The following is a 21,384-nucleotide window of genomic DNA, read 5'->3' as shown; positions in this document are numbered from 1 at the left end:
GTATTGACCACTGGTCGAATATAACCTTCATGCTAATAATACTCCTTGCGTTGACTTCGCTTTTGTTATTTTATTAAAATACCTTACAGACCAGATTATTGTAATTGACACTAAGGGTTTAAATGCCTGCAAGCATTCTCACAATCAAACTTCAGGCTCATCATAATAAATGATGAAGGAAATAAAACTATTAAAATAATAGTTATAAATAAATAAATAAATAAATATTGGACAACATCACATACATTACTCTGATACCAATGTAAGTAGCTAAAGCACTTGTGTTATGGAAATCAGAAGTAACGACGGTACCACAAACACCCAGACCCAAGACAACATAGAAAAGTAATGAACTTTTTCTACATCGACTCGGCCGGGAATCGAACCCGGGACCTCGGAGTGGCGTACCCATGAAAACCGGTGTACACACTACTCGACCACGGAGGTCGTCGAAAATAATAGTTAAATGCAAATAGTTGATTTTAATAATTCAACTAATACTTTCAGATTTGTGTCTATATTGTTTGTGATCTACTTGTATGAATTAGTAGATAGAGAGAAATAACCTGAAAACAAAAGGATTCGTATATGTACTGTAAAGGTATTCTTTAAAAGAAACTTAAAAGTCAAGGCAAAATTCGAGCGATAAATATCAATGTTATATGCGTCATTATCTATAATAATTACATGATCTATATGATACACCGTATGATAGGTGTATTATAATATACCGGTTGTCAACATTTCAGTGAGATTCGAAGTGAATTGTAACCTAATCTCCTTTCTGGTCACTTCCATTGCAATTTTTACATGTGCCTAATAAAAAAAATTGGCAAATTTTCAGATCGCACTATTAGTGATATTATTATGTAAGGATTCTAAGGAATCCAAATTAGGGAAAGGAATATCGTTATTCGAAATTAAAAAAAATAATTAAAATGTCTGTCTCAGATCCGGGTGCGGGAAAAATTACGTATCAACGTATTCTACCGCCAAATAACAGTACTCTGTATTATTGTGTTCCGGTTAGAAAGGTTAGTGAGCCAGTGTAATCACAGGCACAAGGGACATAACATCTTAGTTCCCAAGGTTGGTGGCGCATAGGTGATGTAAGGAATGGTTAATATTTCTTACAGCGCCTTTGTCTATGGGAGGTGGTGACCACTTACCATCAGGTGGCCCATTTGCTCGTCCGCCAACGAATGCCCTAAAAAAACGAAGAGACTGGGACCAGGCTTGAGCAAATGCTTATGTGTGTAAGTACAACCCAATCACTGGTCATTTTGTTGCCAAAAACTTGCAGCACCAAAAACATGACAAACATATGTTCATACTCATTATAACAATATTTTTAAGGGAAGATGACCACTTTCCTACAGGTGACAAACTAACATTACCCCTGATTAATCAGTATTTATAAACAAGGACTGTAAATAAATTTAATGCTTACACTCATAAATGTGCAAATTTCGTTACACGGCAACCCTGAATGTAAATAGTGTATGCCAGCTATAATAACATCTGTTTGATCGGCAAACAAAAGGCCTTGTCACACGGGACCTGTCTCTTTCTTGCTTACGAAAATAATCGATGTTGGACAAGGATAGAATATCTATTGTGTTCGTCACTTATGTGAATACATCATAATAAATGTACTCGTTAGTTCGACAGATCGAAATTATGTTCTATTTTTAAAATCAACAATGTCGTAAGTCGCCTTTTTTATGTATTAGTTATTAATCTTTGAAATGTAAGAATTGTGTTGACGTCACGCCCACATGTGTGACGTAATTTTGTGTTACATTACTCGTTGGACTAGTTTATGCGACTGTTCATTCCTTGATCAGAGTTGCTTCTCATTATATATTCTGTAATGTTATGTATCTACGGAACATATTAATTATTTTATGAGAAACTGTGATACTCATAGCATTGGTACAAGGAACAAACACAGACTTGTTACTCCTGTTACTCGACTGCATAGAGTCAGTAACTCTTTTTGTAGGGCAATGTATACGGTTCTACAACAGGACCCCAGATAGCGTTCAAACTGCATCTGTTGCCAAATTAAAAAAAAAATATTTAAAGAACGCTTGTGTGCGAAAGGTTATTATTATACAATTAGTGAATTTATTGTTTGGAATAAAACTGTTTCTTTTCATATTTAATATTTGTAAATAATAAAATGGACAAAAAAAGACCATCAATAAGTAAGTGTAATGCTTCTATATTCAATAAAGGAATTTCAGTTTTTTTTTTGACTCAATCAGTTTTTTTTTTGTTTTGAAATTCTCAGTAACCGTTCAGAAAAGAAGAATAAATTCGTAAATAAAGCAAGTAAACTTGATTTTGCGTCCGATGTCCAACCAATCGAGTTACATTGTCGGTTTGTATTGAATAATGATAGTAGTAGTAGTAGTAAGGGAATACATAAAGGTGTGTGCGTCTGTGTGTACGTATCAATACGTTAACGCACACTCTTACATTTTACTATTAACGAGCGACGCAGGAGGTCTGGTGTTTGAAATGATCAACCGTGCTCCAAATTCGGTTTCTCGGAATTATTGTTATGAATTTGGTATAGAGGTATTATTATGTTATGGCAACGTATTTGAAGCTGAATGAAATTGATTATTAATACACTCGGGCCCGTTTAATTCGGAGTGCATGGGTGTTTTGTACGACCGGTTAATCATGTCCCTTCAAAATCTTTCTGAATGATGCAATCAAAATCTGGGCTGATTGCTATAATTATATTATTAAAAAAAAATATATTTCATGACAGAAATAATAAAAGACACGTGACACAGAGTTGTTTTTATTATAAATATTATTTGCACATAAGAATATTCCATACAAAAATACGTTTTTAATTAAAATGATTTTCACAAAAACAAATTATAAAATCACTTAAGACAGATCAAAACACCAAGTAAACAATAAAAAATTTAGTTAAAAAAAAAAAAAACAATTCATTCGAAATTATGCAAACTTCGACACTGAAATATGCGTCCAAATCAGATGTCAAGACTTTTAAAACTAAGTACATAAAAATCTATATTAAAAGCAAATAAACATACACGCATAGAAAGTATGAAATTTCATAATTTTAATTGACAAATACAAGTCATAATATAATTTGTAATCAAAACATACACACACTTACAATTTCTCTATATTTTTTGACAGATCTGTAGTGACGCCATTTTAAACGGCAATAAAAAACCGTTATGAAAAACGTCGCTTAAAAACGTAATCCAAAAAAAAATTACAATTATAATTTTATCTATTGACATAATAATTTATTATTTTAACAATTCAACAATCTAACTATTTATTTACATTTGTGATGTTAATGGTAACATTGTTAGTTGTTAGATATATTTCTTATCTGTATTTTATTATTAATTTTGTGTAATTCACCGATTAATTTCAATAAAATTTAACTAAAACATTAATAAAGTATTAAAAAAAGTTTAATAAACATAAAATAGTATATTTCCGCTAGGTTTGTAGTTCCAAATCGAACAAATAAATTTATAACTAACAAATAATAAGCTTCGACTACACTGTACCGTTAAATTAAAAAAAAAAGAATCTCGCATATGCGGATTCACAATGTGATCGAGGCTTTACTTCCTACTTAAACATAAAGACAAGTAATGACAAGGTAAGAGTTACTTTCAATTGACATAATTTTTTTAAAATATTGAATAAAATCAAAGGACCGAAAACAAAATATCATAATAAAATAGGTCGTAACCACCACATGACGGATTATTGAAAAACATATTGTACATTATTTATTTCTGGTAACTTTTGAGCCTATACTACTTATAATTAACAGGAATTATACAGAAAAAAAATTTGTGACCATTTTAAAAAGAGAGCGATATGAAAAGTGATTTTTTAATTTATACATTATGTAGCGTCACCAAAAACATTATTTTTAATCTGTATTAGCGGGTTAATCTTATGTAATAAATGGTTCATTTTAGATTAAATTATCATTCGCATTGTTTTTGTTACCTTTTTTTATAAAACCCTATCTACTTATAAACGAGGAGTTTTTTTTTTATTATACCTATCTATGAAAACTACGAAACCGCTAAAAATAAAATTTATACCAGAACATGCAGCGCGTTTTCGATTTTTTTTTTAAATTTAGATTATGACGTGACATTTGATATTCTTGTATTGAAATTTCACGAATAAAATTGTTCCTTAATTACATCACGTTTCGATATCGAAATTTTCAAAATTCAATGATTGAATTTTTGTTAATAATTTTGATTAACTGTTATAGGGAACAATTAAAGTTCAATACAAAGATAGGGGAGAGTATGCTAATCAATTATAACTTAAAGGTTCTGTGTATCGCGGTCCGAGGACTGGCAACTCTGACTGTGCAAGCAAAAGGCCCGAGAGTAACTATTGATTCTAACGACCGAAACCTAACTAACTCGAATCGAGGCCTCAATATTTGACTATATACTTTGGAGACTGTATTTTGTAAGCGGATTTCAAGAAACAATCTAGATTTAATATGGGAACGCGAGCAAATTTTCGTTTTACGATCGGTAAACAAGATCGGCTAATAAGGGTCGCTATTTGACCGGGTCAAGCGTTGACCGGGATTAAAGAGCCGTAAATGGGACCTTCTTCGATTTTATAGCGGATCAGAATTTTTTGGACAATATTTTATTTCAGATATAAAAACTTTTTTGTTGATCTAATCGTTTCCACTATTCGAATATCGTTGAAATTATCGAAGTTTTTTTGGGTATTTTAAAAAGCAATAACTTCAGTTCGGATACATAACGAAATTATCTTAATTTGCTTTAAGTGTCTGATAGCCACAAAGTACACCATTTAAATAGTACGTTTGACGAGTAACAGGCGCATCATATCAGAATAAAGTTGCCGCATTTGTTCAGTTCAGTTCTTTTGTAGTGCGACACTCGTATCTAGATATAAAACAATCTAAGCATTGAATATTCAAATCGAATTACTGAATTTTGTGTAACTTAGAATCAGACAAATCTATCGACGTGAAAATATTTTTCTTTTAAGTGTATCTTAATATTCATATTTAATCATTATATCAAAATAGAGCAAGTTGCAATCATTTTAGTGTTTTGGAATAAGCGATGTAGTCGCGTTAGTTAAAAATATATATTTATCATGACGTCAATTTATATATTATGCGTTCTATATTTAAATTTCGACTACGTTTCAAAGTTACCCAAATTGACTGACCGATAAGGATATCTTTACTTTTATTTAACTTGCAATGTTTGTTTGTCAAGGACACATCTGACAAATTGATTAGAACCATTTCCTCTGATCCTACGAAGTTAAAATTTTACATATCGGTTAGTAATCAAGCCCTGATTGGTTCCAAGCTAGGGAACTCACCGACGTTCAACATATTAGTCATATAAAATTGTTATTTTGTAATAAAATTTCTTTAAATAATAATCATAATAAATTTAAGCCTTTCAATGTTAAATTCGAACAAACTTTAATATAGAAAAAGTAACAAGAAACTCTGCGTATGCGACATTGTTTATCGGGACTGTTATTGCAAAAGGGCGTATGTTATATTATTTTCTAATTCTAAATTTAATTTTAATTTAAAGTTTTTTTTTAAGAGCGACGCTAGGTAACATGGGAACAGCCAATTTGAAATACGACCTTTCGGATTAACAGTAACGAAATCATATGATCGCTTCCAATATAATATTGGATCTGGTAATTAAAAATATATCAAAACAATACTATTTTATTACATGTACGTAAATTGATGCAAATTGTGACGCTAATATAAAAAAAAAAATGTAATTTCAAACGTTTAAAAATGAATTTGTTCATTCCCGCGTAAAATCGATCGCTGTCAGTTTTCGCGCCAATATTAAATATGTTATCTGTAATTTTAATCTGCCAAACTAATCGAATGAATGAATGAATATAAAATAAAAAAATCATTAATTCTGTACTATATCTGTTTTGAGCCTGCACTATATCATTCTGTAAACACAATCTTACGGCTAATATTTTAACAAGTGCCAAGTGGTCCACCGTATAACATATTATTATATATTATCTACATTTGCGACCATTTATTACAACTAATATATAATTAATTTCAATCGAACGATTTATTTTATTACAATACATTAGTTATTGTATTACAATACGGTACGTTACGTTTCATAAAAATACTATTTGAAAATACATCTTTGATTATTACAAAAAAAAATAAAATCGAATCACATAAATCTACTCAATAGGATAGGATCTTTGAATAGGATTTTTATTTCGTTAGAAAAAAAATAGCGTATATTTTCCTGTTTCTTTGTAAAATGAACTCTAATACAATTGGATAAGATCTACATTCGGTAGCCGAGATCGTAAACTCGCTACGTCTACTTCACTTACGTCTACATCACAGCGTGCTATGTGGAATGTTCGAGAAGCGGTTCCTGCTCGTATTCGCTGACCGGGAAGGTTGTCCGCGATCCTAGCACTGTGACGTCACCTTCGTCCGTGCACGCGAGTGGCGAGTAGTACGCTCCCTTCGAACGTGATTGAGGTTGTTGCGATCTTCTCATCTGCTAAGAATAATAAATTGATTTAAAATTGTTGAAATAACTTAAAGAAATAATTTACTCCTTGGTATAATAATCATCAGTGAAATTCAAGGTCAGGACATTAATAGTTACGAATACTCCTCAAGTAATCCTTAGTAAAATTTACCAAACACGTTTAGAAATTGCCCTACGCCATTGTTCTCTAGTATTGGAAACCGATAGATTTTGTACCTATGTTTGTGTAAACAACTGACTTTACGACTGAGTCCTGAACTGGGCTAGTCCCCGATAAGACTGGACTTGACACCATCTACGTAATGTGGGTGTCATAGTAGTGACCATAGATATATTTTATTTGACGTAGTATTAACACATACCTGTGTGACTATCATAGCGACGATGAACACGGTGACCGCTAGCGCCGCGACGGCTGCGACGACGCTGGCGAGCGCGTGCGGCGTGGCGTCACTCTGCGCGGTGTGGAGAGCGCTCCACTCGGGGATACGACGCTTCCCAGCCACGGAAGAATTTATGCATTCCCCTGTAAAGAAAATATATATAACAGACCACTTCTCATTTCTGTCATGAGTAGAGTTGCGAGAGAAAATCGTACCGTATTGAAGACTGACCATTTTGTCCTATAAGTCGGACAAATAATTTTAACGACGATTTTATAACAGTCGGAATTACATTTGTAAAGGTGGAAAAGCTTTTTATTATTGTCGCGTTTGCCTCGCACATTACCCTCGGCGTAGTTACACTGACAAACAGGGTAACAACGAACGGACATACCGGATACGTTAACATTTGACCGGAGCTACACGTGGCAACTTTAGGCAAGTGAAAAAGTGAGCCGCCTTCATGGATGACAAACTTTTATTTGAAACTAGCGACCCGCCCGGCTTTGCACGGATGTATTTTATTAATAAAGAAAATTTTGCCGTGTAAATCTAATTTACGCTTTGTAGCTATCTTATTAATGTACATATCTACCAAATATATTTTTTCGAATTGGATCATTAGTTCCGGAGATAACCATATTAGAACATACAAACAAACAAATTTTACCTCTGTATAATATCAGTATAGATTAGTATCGAGGGTAGTAAAGTACTTGTAAAAATAAGACACCACTCCAAAAAATTAACCTTTCCTTTAAATTAAGTGTCAATTTGCATTTGTAACTACAAACTGTCACTGAAGTATAAACCGAGATGATTCAGTCGTGCATCTTAACTGATGTTTGCGAGTGCAAACCCAGGCTAGCTAGCAGCAGGCCAGCAGGCTCGCTAGCACTTAATTTGTGATTGTAATCCATCTCGTTATTTGCGGTGAAGGAAAACATTGCGAGGAAACCTGCGTGTGTCTAATTCCAATGAAATTCTGCCACACGTGTATCCATAAATCCGCACGGGAGCAGCGTTGTGGATTAAGCTACAAAACCTTAGCCCAGCAGTGGGACGTTTACAGGCTCTTAATTTTGCAGTTGTAAGACTTGAACTTGAAGATATTGTTATATCTATTGTCTCCAATTATGACACGAGGAGAAAAGGTAAACTTTTAAGACCTAGTTTCCAACTTCGCCTTATATAATAAGGCCAAGTTAAAAATAACTGGGTATCTGTACATGCATATAACAGAATTGGAGTGCCCGTTTGTATTATTAAAATAACCGCTTTTTACCAAATGCATATGAATGTATATACGGTACATATACCAAAATGTCATTTTTTACAATTATACTCTGAAACGGCTGAACCGATTTTGACGGGACTCTCACTGGCAGATAGCTGATGTAATAAGGAGTAACTTAGGTTTTATTTTAGAATTATATATAAAATAATAATAGAATAATCTCAGGAAGGATGTATTGTCTTTGCGAATTATCTTGGCAAAAATATTGATAAATAAACCATATTACTCAATACACGATTATATTGATGATAAAGAGTGTGGACTTAGTATTTGTTGAGAATATAAATATATTAATAAATAATTTAATTGTAATTTATTGACATACTCTCTTATTCAAATGGTGGCAAACAGTAACTACTGAGTTTCTTCCCGGTTCTACTCGGTCTACTTTCCTAAGCGAAGGTAGCTTTACATTAAATTCAACACTTTTAGAACCGGTGGTGGTCTTTACATATTGAATCAAGAATATTTAATTTTTTATTTTGATTCAACAGATGAATGGCATTCTGGCAATATTCGACGCGTCATGAACACAAAGTACTTTGGCTATATTTTTACTTATTATCTTTATACACTTAGTTATGACCTCAATGTTAAAACAATTCTTCTGTTATTATTTTTTGTGATTTACGTACTCGGGCCAATGGCCCACTACATGGTAAGTGTTCATCACCGCCCATAGACATCGGCGCTGTAAGATATTTTAACCATTCCACTAACCTTGGGAACTAAGACGCTTCGTCCCTTGTGCCTGTAACACTGGCTAACTCACCCTTCGAAACGGAACATAACAATAATAAGTATTGCTGTTTGGCGGTGGAATATCTGATGAGGTCTTGACAAAGGCCCACGACCACGTACTTTCGATTGATCTAAACACGCTTACCGGTATCAGGGTGACAGTGGCAGCAATCAGGTAAAGCTGTAGCATTAGCGGCTATCCCTCGCTCGGAGCAGCACCGTACGCACTGATTGTTTAATCTATAATAAAACATTTATAATTAGTTCCAAATGAGATCAGGAGCACGTGGATTATAACTGAAGATCACTGGTTCTTTCTCTCGATCAGTTCAGATATTTAATGCAGCTAGATAAGAGTTGATAACGGTAAAAAAACATTGTAAAGAAAGCATCACCCAGTAATGGTGATGAACTCGCTTTGGATAAATCAAGTTTAAGTTCAAATTTAGTCTTTATTTTGGTCACATTATTCCAATATGAATTTTCATCACTCCAAACTGGAGCATTTCATTGGAATTTGAGCAAGCCAAATAGTTTCTTTAAAAATTTGCCAATTTTGGCCTTAACAGCTTGATAAAATAATATATGTAAAATAATAAGTAGCATTAGCATTAGCAGCCTGTAAATTTTCCCACTGCTGGGCTAAAGGCCTCCTCTCACTTTGAGGAGAAGGTTTGGAGCATATTTCACCACGCTGCTCCAATGCGGGTTGGCGGAATACACATGTGGCAGAATTTCGTTGAAATTAGACACATGCAGGTTTCCTCACGATGTTCTCCTTCACCGCCGAACACGAGACGAATTATAGACACAAATTAAGCACATGAAAATTCAGTGGTGCCTGCCTGGGTTTGAACCCGAAATCATCGGTTAAGATGCACGCGTTCTAACCACTGGGCCATCTCGGCTCGGCTTATTATTGAAATCGCTTAAAATATTTTTAGTATATGATACAGAATAAAATTTCACCTACTCGACAAATGAAAACGCTGCGATGAATATTAAATAATTTCTTTAACAAAATATATTAAAGAAAAAAACATTTTCAACGTTAACTAAGACCAAGTTAAATTAACATCTTGTCTAAACAATCATATTATCTACAGATACTTATATCATTTTGTTTCAAGTATTCAAAGAAAAAAAGGATTACAGGCTCATTACAACGCAATCCGGTTAATATATAGTGAAAATGTATAAAATCATGTTCATTCTCCATGCGTTCCGATAACTACTTCGCAAAATTAAAATACTTGTAGTAATAAAAAGAAATTAATATGAAAAAGGTCGTAAGAAGCTTTAACTTATTTGCAAAACAACCGTTAATAGAATATCTTAAGTCTTTATAAAATCCACGAGCATCGCTATCCTAATTAAACGTGCTAGTAGTTAGTGTTAAATGACCTAAAGAGGTACGGTCAAAGGAGCGAACTTTTAGGTTATGACCTGACCTTCTTGGACTTTAAGCTATTGAATATACAAGTTGTTTGAGTACTACGCTACATATAGCCAACCTTTGATTAAAAAGTAAATGAAAATGGCATAAATAGATACTAGTAAGTTATGGAATCTCAAACGAGACTGGGCTGGACTATACTAGGACATTCTGTACAGTTTATACCACAATGCACAAGTGTGCTCTCAAACGCATGTGTGCGTGTGCGTATCAAAATCGAGAAGCACTGTCAAGTTCCAGCTACTAGGTTTATAGGCGGAGTTTGAACCCGGGAACATGGAACTAATGAGACAAGATTTGCAATTGAAAATTAATATGTAAATTTTAAATATTATTTTTCTTTCCCAAGATGGTTGCAATCAAATAATTTTACCAGTTAATTAAATTATATCAGTTCTAAATGGAGACTAATTGCCTCGGAGCGTGATGCAGCTTTATGATCGTAGATTATATATATATATATTATCTATGAGGGTATTTATTAGCTATGAATAGGTGAATTGCATGTGCCCGATTTATCTTTAAGTATCTAGTGCACGGTGGATGAAACACATGTATGAGTCGGATGAATATATTACTCGAAACAATTTGGTATAATTAGCTTCAAATCTTCTATTTGAACAAAGTCCTTTCGCCCAATTTTTACAATAGTAAAAATTAACGTAACAGAACAAAACCAAGACGCTAAAGATTAATAGAACTGCATTATTAGTATTTAAATATGAATTACTTCTACTTCCCCACAATTTACTAATTTACTATTTCCCCACACATTTAAAAACATCGAAGTATTTAATTGATACTCTGATGCAGTGGCGTAGCTAGGTGGGTAAGGGCCCCGGTGCATAGAAAAAGAATCGGGCCCTCGCCCCCTCTTTAACGTATATTGGCATTCAAAATTATAGATAGTAATAAGAAAAGGATACAGGATACAGTAAGTTGAACATATCGTTAGTAAATTAAATCCATACTTCATCTCTATTCAAAGCTCTTTTCATAGCTTAGGTAAGAGGGCCCCCAGACCTCAGGGGCCCTGGTGCACGGCACCACCTGGCCCTACGATAGCTACGCCACTGCTCTGATGCCATTTCTATTTACACCCGTGAGGTTACAACCCGTCGCATAGCCACGTTCTATTGACTACTGCCCTGTCGGGATCGAGCTTTATACGGTACATAGTTTAAAACTAATTGCTAAGTTGTTCAAACATTTATTAAGACTTAACTGCTCGATGCAGAAGTACTGCGACGTGACGCTGGCTCCATTGTTTAGCTATATTTATAGCGTAACGGACGTTAAGTTTCTAGATAAGGTACTACAGAACTATACAGGTCCAATAAGTAAATAGGTACAAGTCTTCTCACAAAGTAAATTTAATTTAAGTGAATCGTGTACAATTTGAGTAAATAAGAAATTGCCAAGATGTTGTATATTAAGACTGATAAGGTATAAGGCTGATTGGGCTATATTTTCGATGCATGTAAATTACAAACCCGACTGCAAAATTACGAAAGATACTATATGATATTGACATACAACCAAATCGATTGCTTCACAATAGATAAAATTAATATCAATCAAAGTCAAAAGTAAATTTTACTTTTTTACTATATTGATATTAATCTAGTTTAATACTTACCTTAATCAATTATTTATAGTAACTATTACCATTACTCACCTATCAAATCGCAAGGGTCTCGAACAACCAGAACAGCTGTATTGCCCTGGACCCGAACACGTTCGACACGATTCGTCGCAAGCGCGACACATTCCACTACTGGTTTCCATGTACTGGGATCCGAGGCATTCCATACAGAGCCCGCCATCTAGCATGAAGCGTGGGGGGCAGGACGTGCAGTGTAGCGGGCCGGAACCGTTACACTCGCGACAGTAGTGATGACAGTGACGGCAACCATCATCAGTTTGGTAGAAACCTGGTGAAGAAAAATAACATTAATTTTAAGCAACATCACCGAGATAGAACTAAGTGGAGGAAACCATCCCTTAAAAGGAAAGGTAACCTATGCCTAGAATGGTTTACAGTCGTATAACTTTTTACAGTTTTCAAGGTGTCTTGCCCTGACCCTGACCCTGGTATTGAACGCAGTACTTCGGGAAATACAACTTAATGCTATCCAAAAGATCATTAAGGCAGTTAGATTCCATATTAATGTGCATGTGATGCGAAAAAAAATCATACCTTGGGGACACTCAGGATGGCACTCTCCAGCGGCTAACCTCCAACCCGGTGGACAAGAAGCACACTGATCGCGTCTCGGCCCTATACAAGTGCGGCATGACAAATAGCACTTAGAGCAGGTTCCGCGATCCGCATAATACCTGTAGAATTTTAATCACGTTGACTTCAATTTAACAGATAAAAGTTCTTATGACAAAACACACACAAAATGAGTTACCAATTATTCTACGCATTGAAATAATATTTTTCGAAATGAACAACTCATTATCAAAATATTGACAAAACGTTCCATGGCAATTAACAATTTACATTTGGGAATACTTGAATTCCCTATCAACAATATGGTTATAATTTTAGAGGAATTGTTCTGCAAATCTATTAATAAAACGCTGAAAAAGATTCGTTCTCACCCCTCAGCGCAGGCAGTTCTGCAAGCACCAGATTGCAGCCTCAAAGAGCCGGTACATGAAGTGCAGTTCAAACGTGATACACAATCCGCGCAGCCGTGCATGCATCGCGTACAACGCCCAGCTTCGGCGTAATAACCTCGACTGCATTCTGATATACATCTACGAAAAATTGGATAAAATAAATTAGGGATCGGAACAGTAACTATTATATTCGATTTCCCGAAGCACGAAATTATTTGATTAAAAAAATATTAATCTGTAAAAACATATTTGTAAGTAAAAATAAATTTAAAAAAAACTTTGTTGGATTTTCAGTGATCAATAAATTTTCCGTCTTGTACCTTTATCAAAAAATTACAATAATGAGCTCAATAAATAAAAATTTCCAAAAGAAAACAGCAGCGCAACGCATAATATCACAAGATGATAGAATGCAAATTCTGAACGATAAATGTCTATACAAACATATGTTTGTGTCCATATAATGGTGACGAATCTTTTCAGACCTTTCATTATTCGTCGCCAGTTTATTCTGTCGCGAGAGACAAATAACTAAGATTTTAGTTCTGTCTCTATTATGTTCATTGTATATTATATACTCGCTGTCTCATTCTAGAACTCACTCCAGAAAAATAGAATTTTTTAATTATAGAACTTTATTGTGTATGCCTACTGTCAGAGCTCCTTGCTATATGATGATTATATGAATTTTATTATATTGTTAAATACCTATAATTATATTATGTATTTTGCTGATTGCAAATAAATAGTACAACGTTCATCATAATAAATACATTACTCAAAATAAATAATTTATATGTAGTTGTAATTCAAATTTATCATCAGCGCCAAGTGAATGTAGTAGAGAGAATTCAGAACCCGATCGCAAAGGATACACTCATAACAGAGTCAATGACTTTGGTTGCAATACAGACGTTATAATCTTCATCTTATCTCGAAACATTTTAAGAAGACGACTTGACTCCATCACGTACACGTTACGTTAAAGAACCATACTTTTGGAGGAAATGTCTTGATACTTGTAGCGTAACGATTTCTTTGATATTTTTATAAAATAAAATATAACGTGTTATTTTCAACTTAAATATGTTAAAAAAAATTTAATTAATTAATTAAAATTTAATACTCAAATTGGATTTGGATGCTCCTCAAGCCACTTCTATAAATCTCCATGTGTATTTTAGTTTTAGAGTGCAATAAAAATAGATATAAATAAATATACTCGTTATTACGTACTTGTGATTTTGTAACAAGGCTGGCGTGGCACACGTGAGACAATTTGCTTCTGTTTGACCAAAGCAAGATTCACAATCACTATGACAGGGGGTACATTGACTCCCATCCGCGAATTCTCTAGAAGAACACCGATCGGTGCCAACGGCAACGCATTTTCCCTTCTTATTCAACTCCCAGTTTGAGTTGCAGGTCAAACATAATGTGGTCAAGCAGGACGCGCAACCGACTGGACATCTAAAAATAGGATAAAGTTTAGCTTAGATTTGAGCATCTACAATTTTTTTAATAAGTTATAGTTAAGTTTTGTTTCTCTTTTTTTTGCGAAACTCTTTAATAAGATTAACCTGATTCAAAATACTTACTTCATGCACTCTTTTCTCTTTTTATCAGAATAGTATCCACTTGGACAAGTACTCAAGCAAGTACCATCAAGGATGTAGTTCGAAGCGAGACACGTAACGCAATGCGTCTCTTCAGCGCCAATACATGTATCACATGAGGGATGACATTTAGCACACAAATAGTCTTCATTCTCAAACGTAGAGGGAGGGCATGAGGCTGAACATGTTCCATTATATAAAACTAAGTGATGTTCACAAGATGTACAGGCATCAGCTCGTTCTGAACAAGTTGAACAATGCGCAGCGCAAGGCCGGCAAGCGGACGCTTCGCTGTCTTCCCAATATCCATCAGGACATTGTTGTAAACATAAACCTAAATCCGCTACCAATAAATGAGCTGGAGAACAAGTCAGGCAAGAATCTTGTCCAGGTCCGACACAAGTCTCACATGATTCATGGCATGGCCAACAAACTCCACCTTGGTTCGCATAACTTCTTGGAGGGCATCGTGACACACAAGCGTCGTCAAGACGATAGTGCTTACATGTTATACATTGGGTAGGTCCTTTTCCATAGCATCCTTGAGAATCGCATTCGGGATCACATTCATGCATGACGCGCCTATCATTACTATCAGCGAGGACATTTTCCCCATGCGGTGAGGGAACGTTATGTCCGTCGAGACTTGCTATAGCCTTTTCTGGATCTGAGCCAGCGGCGAATAATGTAGGGAAGTTTTGATAGTTGGTAAACGCGTCAGTATTGTAAAAAGAATCCCCGACAGAATCATATCCATCAGCAGCTGTTGGAAAAGCGTACGGTGGCGATATCGGCGAAGGTCTTTTAGACCGCAACTTTACAGGATCGGTTGAAGTACCATAAAATATTAACTGCCATTTTTTGAGGATGCCGGGTTGGTTCACGTGTCTGTTACCCGCATTGACAATTTGGAGAGTCCATTTACCTTCCGCTCTTTCACCCCAAAAATGAACGCTTAAAAATGGCCAATCATCGAAATTAGAGCTAATGACATCACGAGGTCTTTCAAATAATAAAGTCGAGGTAGTTCCCATTGGCGATGTAAGCAAGATTCGTAAATTTCCACGTGGAAAGAATCTCAATGATATTTTACATTGAACATGCTCAAGATACCTGACCTCATTAACTGTTCCACTGCATCCATTAACATCCATATGTACACTTAAAGTGTAACCATAAGATGATTCTATAGGTTTGTCTTCGTTAATTTCCTGCGATTTGCAAATGTGCTGAGGAGGAACCGATACCCATTGTTCAGCTAGATTTACCATTTCAGTCGCATCCATGAGACCATAACCAAACTTGTGACTAACTTTTCTTTTAATGCCGTTGACGATCCATCCATTTTCTTTTTCTAATGGTTGTGAACGAGAAGTTAATACTACTAGATATTGCATATCTCTCCAAGTTAGATCTGGATTAGCTTCTAAAGCGAGAGCACATATACCGGCTGCTAAGGGCGCTGAAGCCGAAGTGCCTGTATGTTCTACTGTACAAATATGATCTGCTCTTAATCTTCCATCCATGTCAACTGTAGCTACGCTTTTATCATGCCCAGGCGTACCAGAACTGTAAGTAGTGGCTAAAGTAGATGAACATTCTTCTAAATACCATGGCTTGTATCCACCTTGAGTTGCACTCGATATTGACAAAGTAAATATACTGTTTGTGTAACCATCACAATTACAAGAATCTGTGTGACGTCCACCATTTCCTGAAGCCCACACAAATATACTTCCTTTCCCACGTCTGCCACTAGTAACTCCATAAATAAATGCTCTGAAAGCAAAATAATTATTATTACTTCAACTGCTTTCACTGGTAACAAAAAAAATGAAACCGCTCTTGGTTCCATCTTTGGCCTTGATAACTGAAATTGCATTTTAAGCCATCGTTTGTGTTGCGGTCATGATTTATATGATATTTAATTATGCTCAGAAGATATTTACAGAAACAATTCGTATGTAAAAAAATAGTTTTTTATTTCACATTTAAATTATTGAAATTTAGTTACAACACCCTACTTACCTTCTCGCTAATGGTCCCGGTCCATCAACGGTTTTTCCATCATCTTCTGGTCCCCATGATGCACTATATATGTCGATATGATCGGGGTTCAAACCCAGTGCCCTAGCTTCTACTGCATCATTTACAACACCATCCAGCATCCGCACCCCACCTACACTTGCATTGTAGGCGATACCAACTCCACAATACTGATTGTAAGCTACTGCAGCGACCTCACCAGCGCATCGTGTGCCGTGTTTATTATCACCATTATCTTGAGGCATTGGATCATCATCGTTTCCATTTATATCCGTGGAAGCAAGAGGATCCTAACAAAAGGGATTTGGGACCTTAATAAATTGAAAATAAAATAGATACGTTAAAATAATAATAAAAAATATTGCTTACATAGTTTTGCGCGAGATCCGGATGATTCGTTTGAATACCATCATCCAGAATAGATACAACGACATTTTTGCCTGTATAACCTTTCTGCCAGGCGGAAGCTACGTTCATGTCAAGACCATCTTTTGCGCCACCGTTCTGTTTAAGCGAAACATAGCAAATTAATCCAGTATATACAATAACATCAGACTAACTAACTTCTTATGTTTATGCTCTCTTATAAACGTATTTTGTCGCGACTTACCAAATACCACTGTTCCTTGAACAATGGATCCGGAAAGAAAGGCGACGGTGTGATCGCTCGATGTCTCGTCCGATGCGAGGGCTGTCTTCGCGATAGTTGTGACCACAGCGACGTTTCGTACGGATTGTAGTCTCGTTTGATCCGCCGCTTCTCGCGTTGCTGCTCGAACCATTTTACCTGAAAACAAGGATGAATTTAAAATATTGCTAAACAGACCAGTCAAGTCAGGTCATTAAATTAGACAACTCAGAAATTAAATTAAAACAGAATGCATTCATGGAAAATTTCGTCGGAATTATGAACTTTTATGAAGGCAGGTTAAAATATTTTTGTTTGACATTATTTGAAAGGTATTGAAGCTCGATATTTCAAGAAATAATTGTAACACTTTCAAATATTCTTATTGTTTACATATATATTTATATTGTCTATTATGAAATAATACATAACTGACAAATCTTTAAAAAAAAAAATCGTCCCATAGAAATAAAAAATCACAATTCACGATAAAATTTTAGAAGCACTCAAGTCGGTACGTGCTGTGTACAAGTGAACAATGGCACAATTCTTAGCTTTCAAAGCGTTTCAAACAAGACGTCCTTACTGTTCAGTTCAGACGGGGTAATTTCAGTCGGTGACACTGAACGAGCGGGAGGGCACCATCGTATTTACATGAGAATGATCGCGTTTGTCCGAGTTACATTGCTCTCGCTAGTGACATCACAATGCCGTGGAATTTATAGCCACGTTAAGAAAAAAACAACGATGTCTATTCAGTTTTATATGATAACAAAGGGCACGAAGAATAATGTCCACGACTGTTTAAATTAAAACAAAAAAAAATACGACTTTTTTAATCATTTTATTTTATAATACCGTAGTCCAACATCGTTTTGTCAATGAATGAATTCTTACAAACAATAAAAAACGACGATAATTCCAATAAGTAAAGTTATTGTTTGTAAACAGAAATAATTTTAAGCAACGTTAAAAAAAATTAAATTTGAAGAGCTAAAGGGCAAGCAGAATAATACCTATATAATATTATTAGAAGGTACCTTCTATTTTTGACCCAGACCAAAATGAAAATTATTGCTTAAATGGTGACATGTACAAAAAACAAATAGCTAGAGACTGGAGATCGTGATATAAGTATAATATCTCATCAATGGAAGAGTATAGTAAAATACTCTCGGAACAAAACAAAGATAATTAATCCAATTTAAAAAATTAAAACACTCCATGAAATCGAAAAGTATTTAAAAATAAAAGAATAGTTTTTAAATGTATAATTATCGTTACATAAAAAGGGACAGGAGGCATTAAAGTTATAATTAAACAGAAGGCATGGTACAGTAACCACAGCCGTGTGTGAGCGTCCGTGGAGACGAGGTATGAAACTGTTTGTCTTCGTGCCGCGGTAATTCAATAAAAACTCGACCGCTTTTCGCTGTGTACGTCGTTCTCTGTACAGTTCGTTACCTAAATATTAAGTTAAATATAACGCTGTTGAAAAATCTACTTATGTGTTTGACCGAAAACTTTCATTTGAGCATTTTGTTTGAGACAATTGACAGAATAGATTTGGGTAATATACTATTCAATCATAGTATATTTATGGGAAGAGCTGAAGCGCCAATGATGTGTACTTTTGGAAAGTTAACTTGAAAGTATATTTATGTAATCTTTAAATATATTTCATGTCTACGTTGCGTCTTCAAAGTTGAGTGACCGACTGTAATTACAGACGCGAAGCGTATTACTTCATAATGCTCACTGGGACTCAATGAGCTTAGCGTCAGTGCACCATTGACTATGAAAGGAACAACCATTACAAACATACCATCTTCAAATTCTCACTCGGCCAGTGGATGCTGGTGACGATGAAGACCATTTAATTAATTTTCTTTAAAATCTACTCTATTATATATTGTCTATTTTTGTAATTTATAATAGAAGACGAACCGAATAAGTCACCTGATGTTGTGTGGTAACCGCCGCACATAGACATAGATGTAGGAAATATTAACCAATCAAGTCGTCGGAACTAATAAGATATGTGCCACACTCACGTCACTCCCTATTAATATCGAATACAAGTACTAGACTAAGTGCATTAATATCATAAAACAATCTATTTATACGAATACTTCGTCACAAAGAACAAAATTACGTTCACAATTTCGCAGATTTATATGAAGCAACATTTATAATATTCCAAGTCCATATTAGTATAAATTTAACAAGATAGTAGTTTGTCTGTTTAATCCAATAAAAACTATACGATGACCGCGCGACTCGGTTACACACGCTCGGCTATATAACCGGGGCGTTGTATGCTCTTTGAAATATGAACCCGATTTATTCCGCCAAGAAGCTTTGCGGGAACTATTCATGTTTGAAGCGTTCGATATTTTCATATAAACGTTAAATTAGATACGAACGGAAATACCAAACCGAGTCTCAATATAAAATTATATAACTGTGATACCAATATTTATACAATATAAATATACAATAATAAGTGTAATTAATGAAAAAATCTAATATAAAAATATCATTTTAACAGAAATTAGGTAACGGTCGTAAATCTCAGTGAATAGTCAATTGTGCACGAGATATGAGTGCACAAGGCGCAGAGTCTGCACACTCAGATGCACTCTCTCTCATTTTCTATTCCAACACGAACGAACAGAGATCAGGCGCAAGACTAAGAGTTTAAAATGTCTGTAACTTCAAGACGCCTAATTTCGTGTTACTACTGAGAATATATTGACAGAAAAAAAAACATGTGAAAGTTTATATTTTTAAACATTACTTACTTCATTATACTCGAACGGCCGACGTCGGCGCGGATCCAAATGAAATCTGATATAAGATAGGTTTTAGATTCACAATCTTTTAATTAAAATTGTGATATAATATTTGTACAAAATTATGGTCTAATATAAATTACATATATTGGATAGAAATATATCCCAAAAACGCTTTAACAATACCTCCTGCAGAAAATATTTTCTAAATCCGTGTTACGTCACGTTGATAAAAATCACTTTTTTTACGCAAACAACGCCTCCATATTGTTCTAACGGCGCTTGTTAGCACGCATACGCTCAGCTGTGCAAATACACGACGACATAGTTATGTCGACGGGAAAAATATACCCGACGAATTTATGATTTTAACGTCGTAAAACTGTTAATATTTCCTACACTAAAAATCGTTAGAAAAAAAAAGTCAATTTTAAACTCATGCAGAGGCATATTAACGTTATTATAAAAAACATGGACAACACTCTGTGGGGAATGGAGCTACTATTTAAAAAAAAAAATCAAAATTATAAATATTGAAATTCGACTTCATAATTTGAAAATTTGTTAACATGTGTTTAGTGTCATTGGAAGAAAGAACCGTTGCACTTAAAAGTAAATTAAACTTCAGTAAGACACATGGCCGTTGAGAGCTGTACCGAAATAAATGTAGGACTTCGACCGTTACAACACTATGGCTATTATGTTTAAAAGTCCATCACCGGCAGCACTCGCATGTAATGTTACAATCTATGATTCGATTTTGACATTCCGTTACAGTACTACCTTACTTACTGACGAGTGCTCGTAATATAACAATCTAAGATATAATTTTACACAATAATGCCTAGTTCTTCTCACTCACTTATGTAATGCTCGAATCTGAATTAATTGCTCTACCCCACAACCAAATAAATAATTTTTAGTATTCAAATATATTTTTTTTTTTAGTTTTGCTTCTTTTTCTTTTCATTCTTAGAAAACTGTTGAACTGTAGGGGTTTGCAAAATCGCTTTGTGTCTAAACTTTAGTTCTTATAACAAGAAAGTAGGAAACGTTCTTCTAAATGAAAGAAGACAATACACACTGGTCTTCTTAATAGGATATAATTAGCACTAATTATAAATATTGACAAATAGCTCACGTCATTACGTCGTCAAGTAGAAACGATCTCACGCACACGAGC

The 21,384-nt window shown here is 34.7% G+C and overlaps 1 protein-coding gene across 5 annotated transcripts in view; it reads right to left on the bottom strand.

Moving 5' to 3' along the window:
• Nucleotides 1-4,549: 4,549 nt before the first annotated feature.
• LOC125067624 (furin-like protease 2) overlaps nt 4,550-21,384 on the bottom strand; it is a 260,136-nt gene continuing 243,301 nt past the window's right edge. For 4 of the 5 annotated variants that reach the window (XM_047676310.1, XM_047676311.1, XM_047676313.1 and 1 more), the window contains 11 exons: nt 17,389-17,565; nt 17,148-17,282; nt 16,761-17,068; nt 14,715-16,511; nt 14,353-14,586; nt 13,096-13,254; nt 12,686-12,825; nt 12,164-12,419; nt 9,175-9,269; nt 6,971-7,134; nt 4,550-6,617 (listed from right to left, as the gene is read on the bottom strand). In XM_047676310.1, the coding sequence (XP_047532266.1) occupies nt 6,459-6,617; nt 6,971-7,134; nt 9,175-9,269; nt 12,164-12,419; nt 12,686-12,825; nt 13,096-13,254; nt 14,353-14,586; nt 14,715-16,511; nt 16,761-17,068; nt 17,148-17,282; nt 17,389-17,565 (3,624 nt within the window). In that variant the 3' untranslated portion in view covers nt 4,550-6,458. The remainder of the gene's footprint in view (nt 6,618-6,970; nt 7,135-9,174; nt 9,270-12,163; nt 12,420-12,685; nt 12,826-13,095; nt 13,255-14,352; nt 14,587-14,714; nt 16,512-16,760; nt 17,069-17,147; nt 17,283-17,388; nt 17,566-21,384) is intronic. The other variant, XM_047676314.1, reaches the window with a different exon arrangement.

The sequence above is a fragment of the Vanessa atalanta genome, chromosome 12 (genome assembly GCF_905147765.1).
Source record: "Vanessa atalanta chromosome 12, ilVanAtal1.2, whole genome shotgun sequence".
Taxonomy (NCBI): Eukaryota; Metazoa; Arthropoda; class Insecta; order Lepidoptera; family Nymphalidae; genus Vanessa; species Vanessa atalanta.
This window is presented reverse-complemented; position numbering and strand designations above follow the sequence as displayed.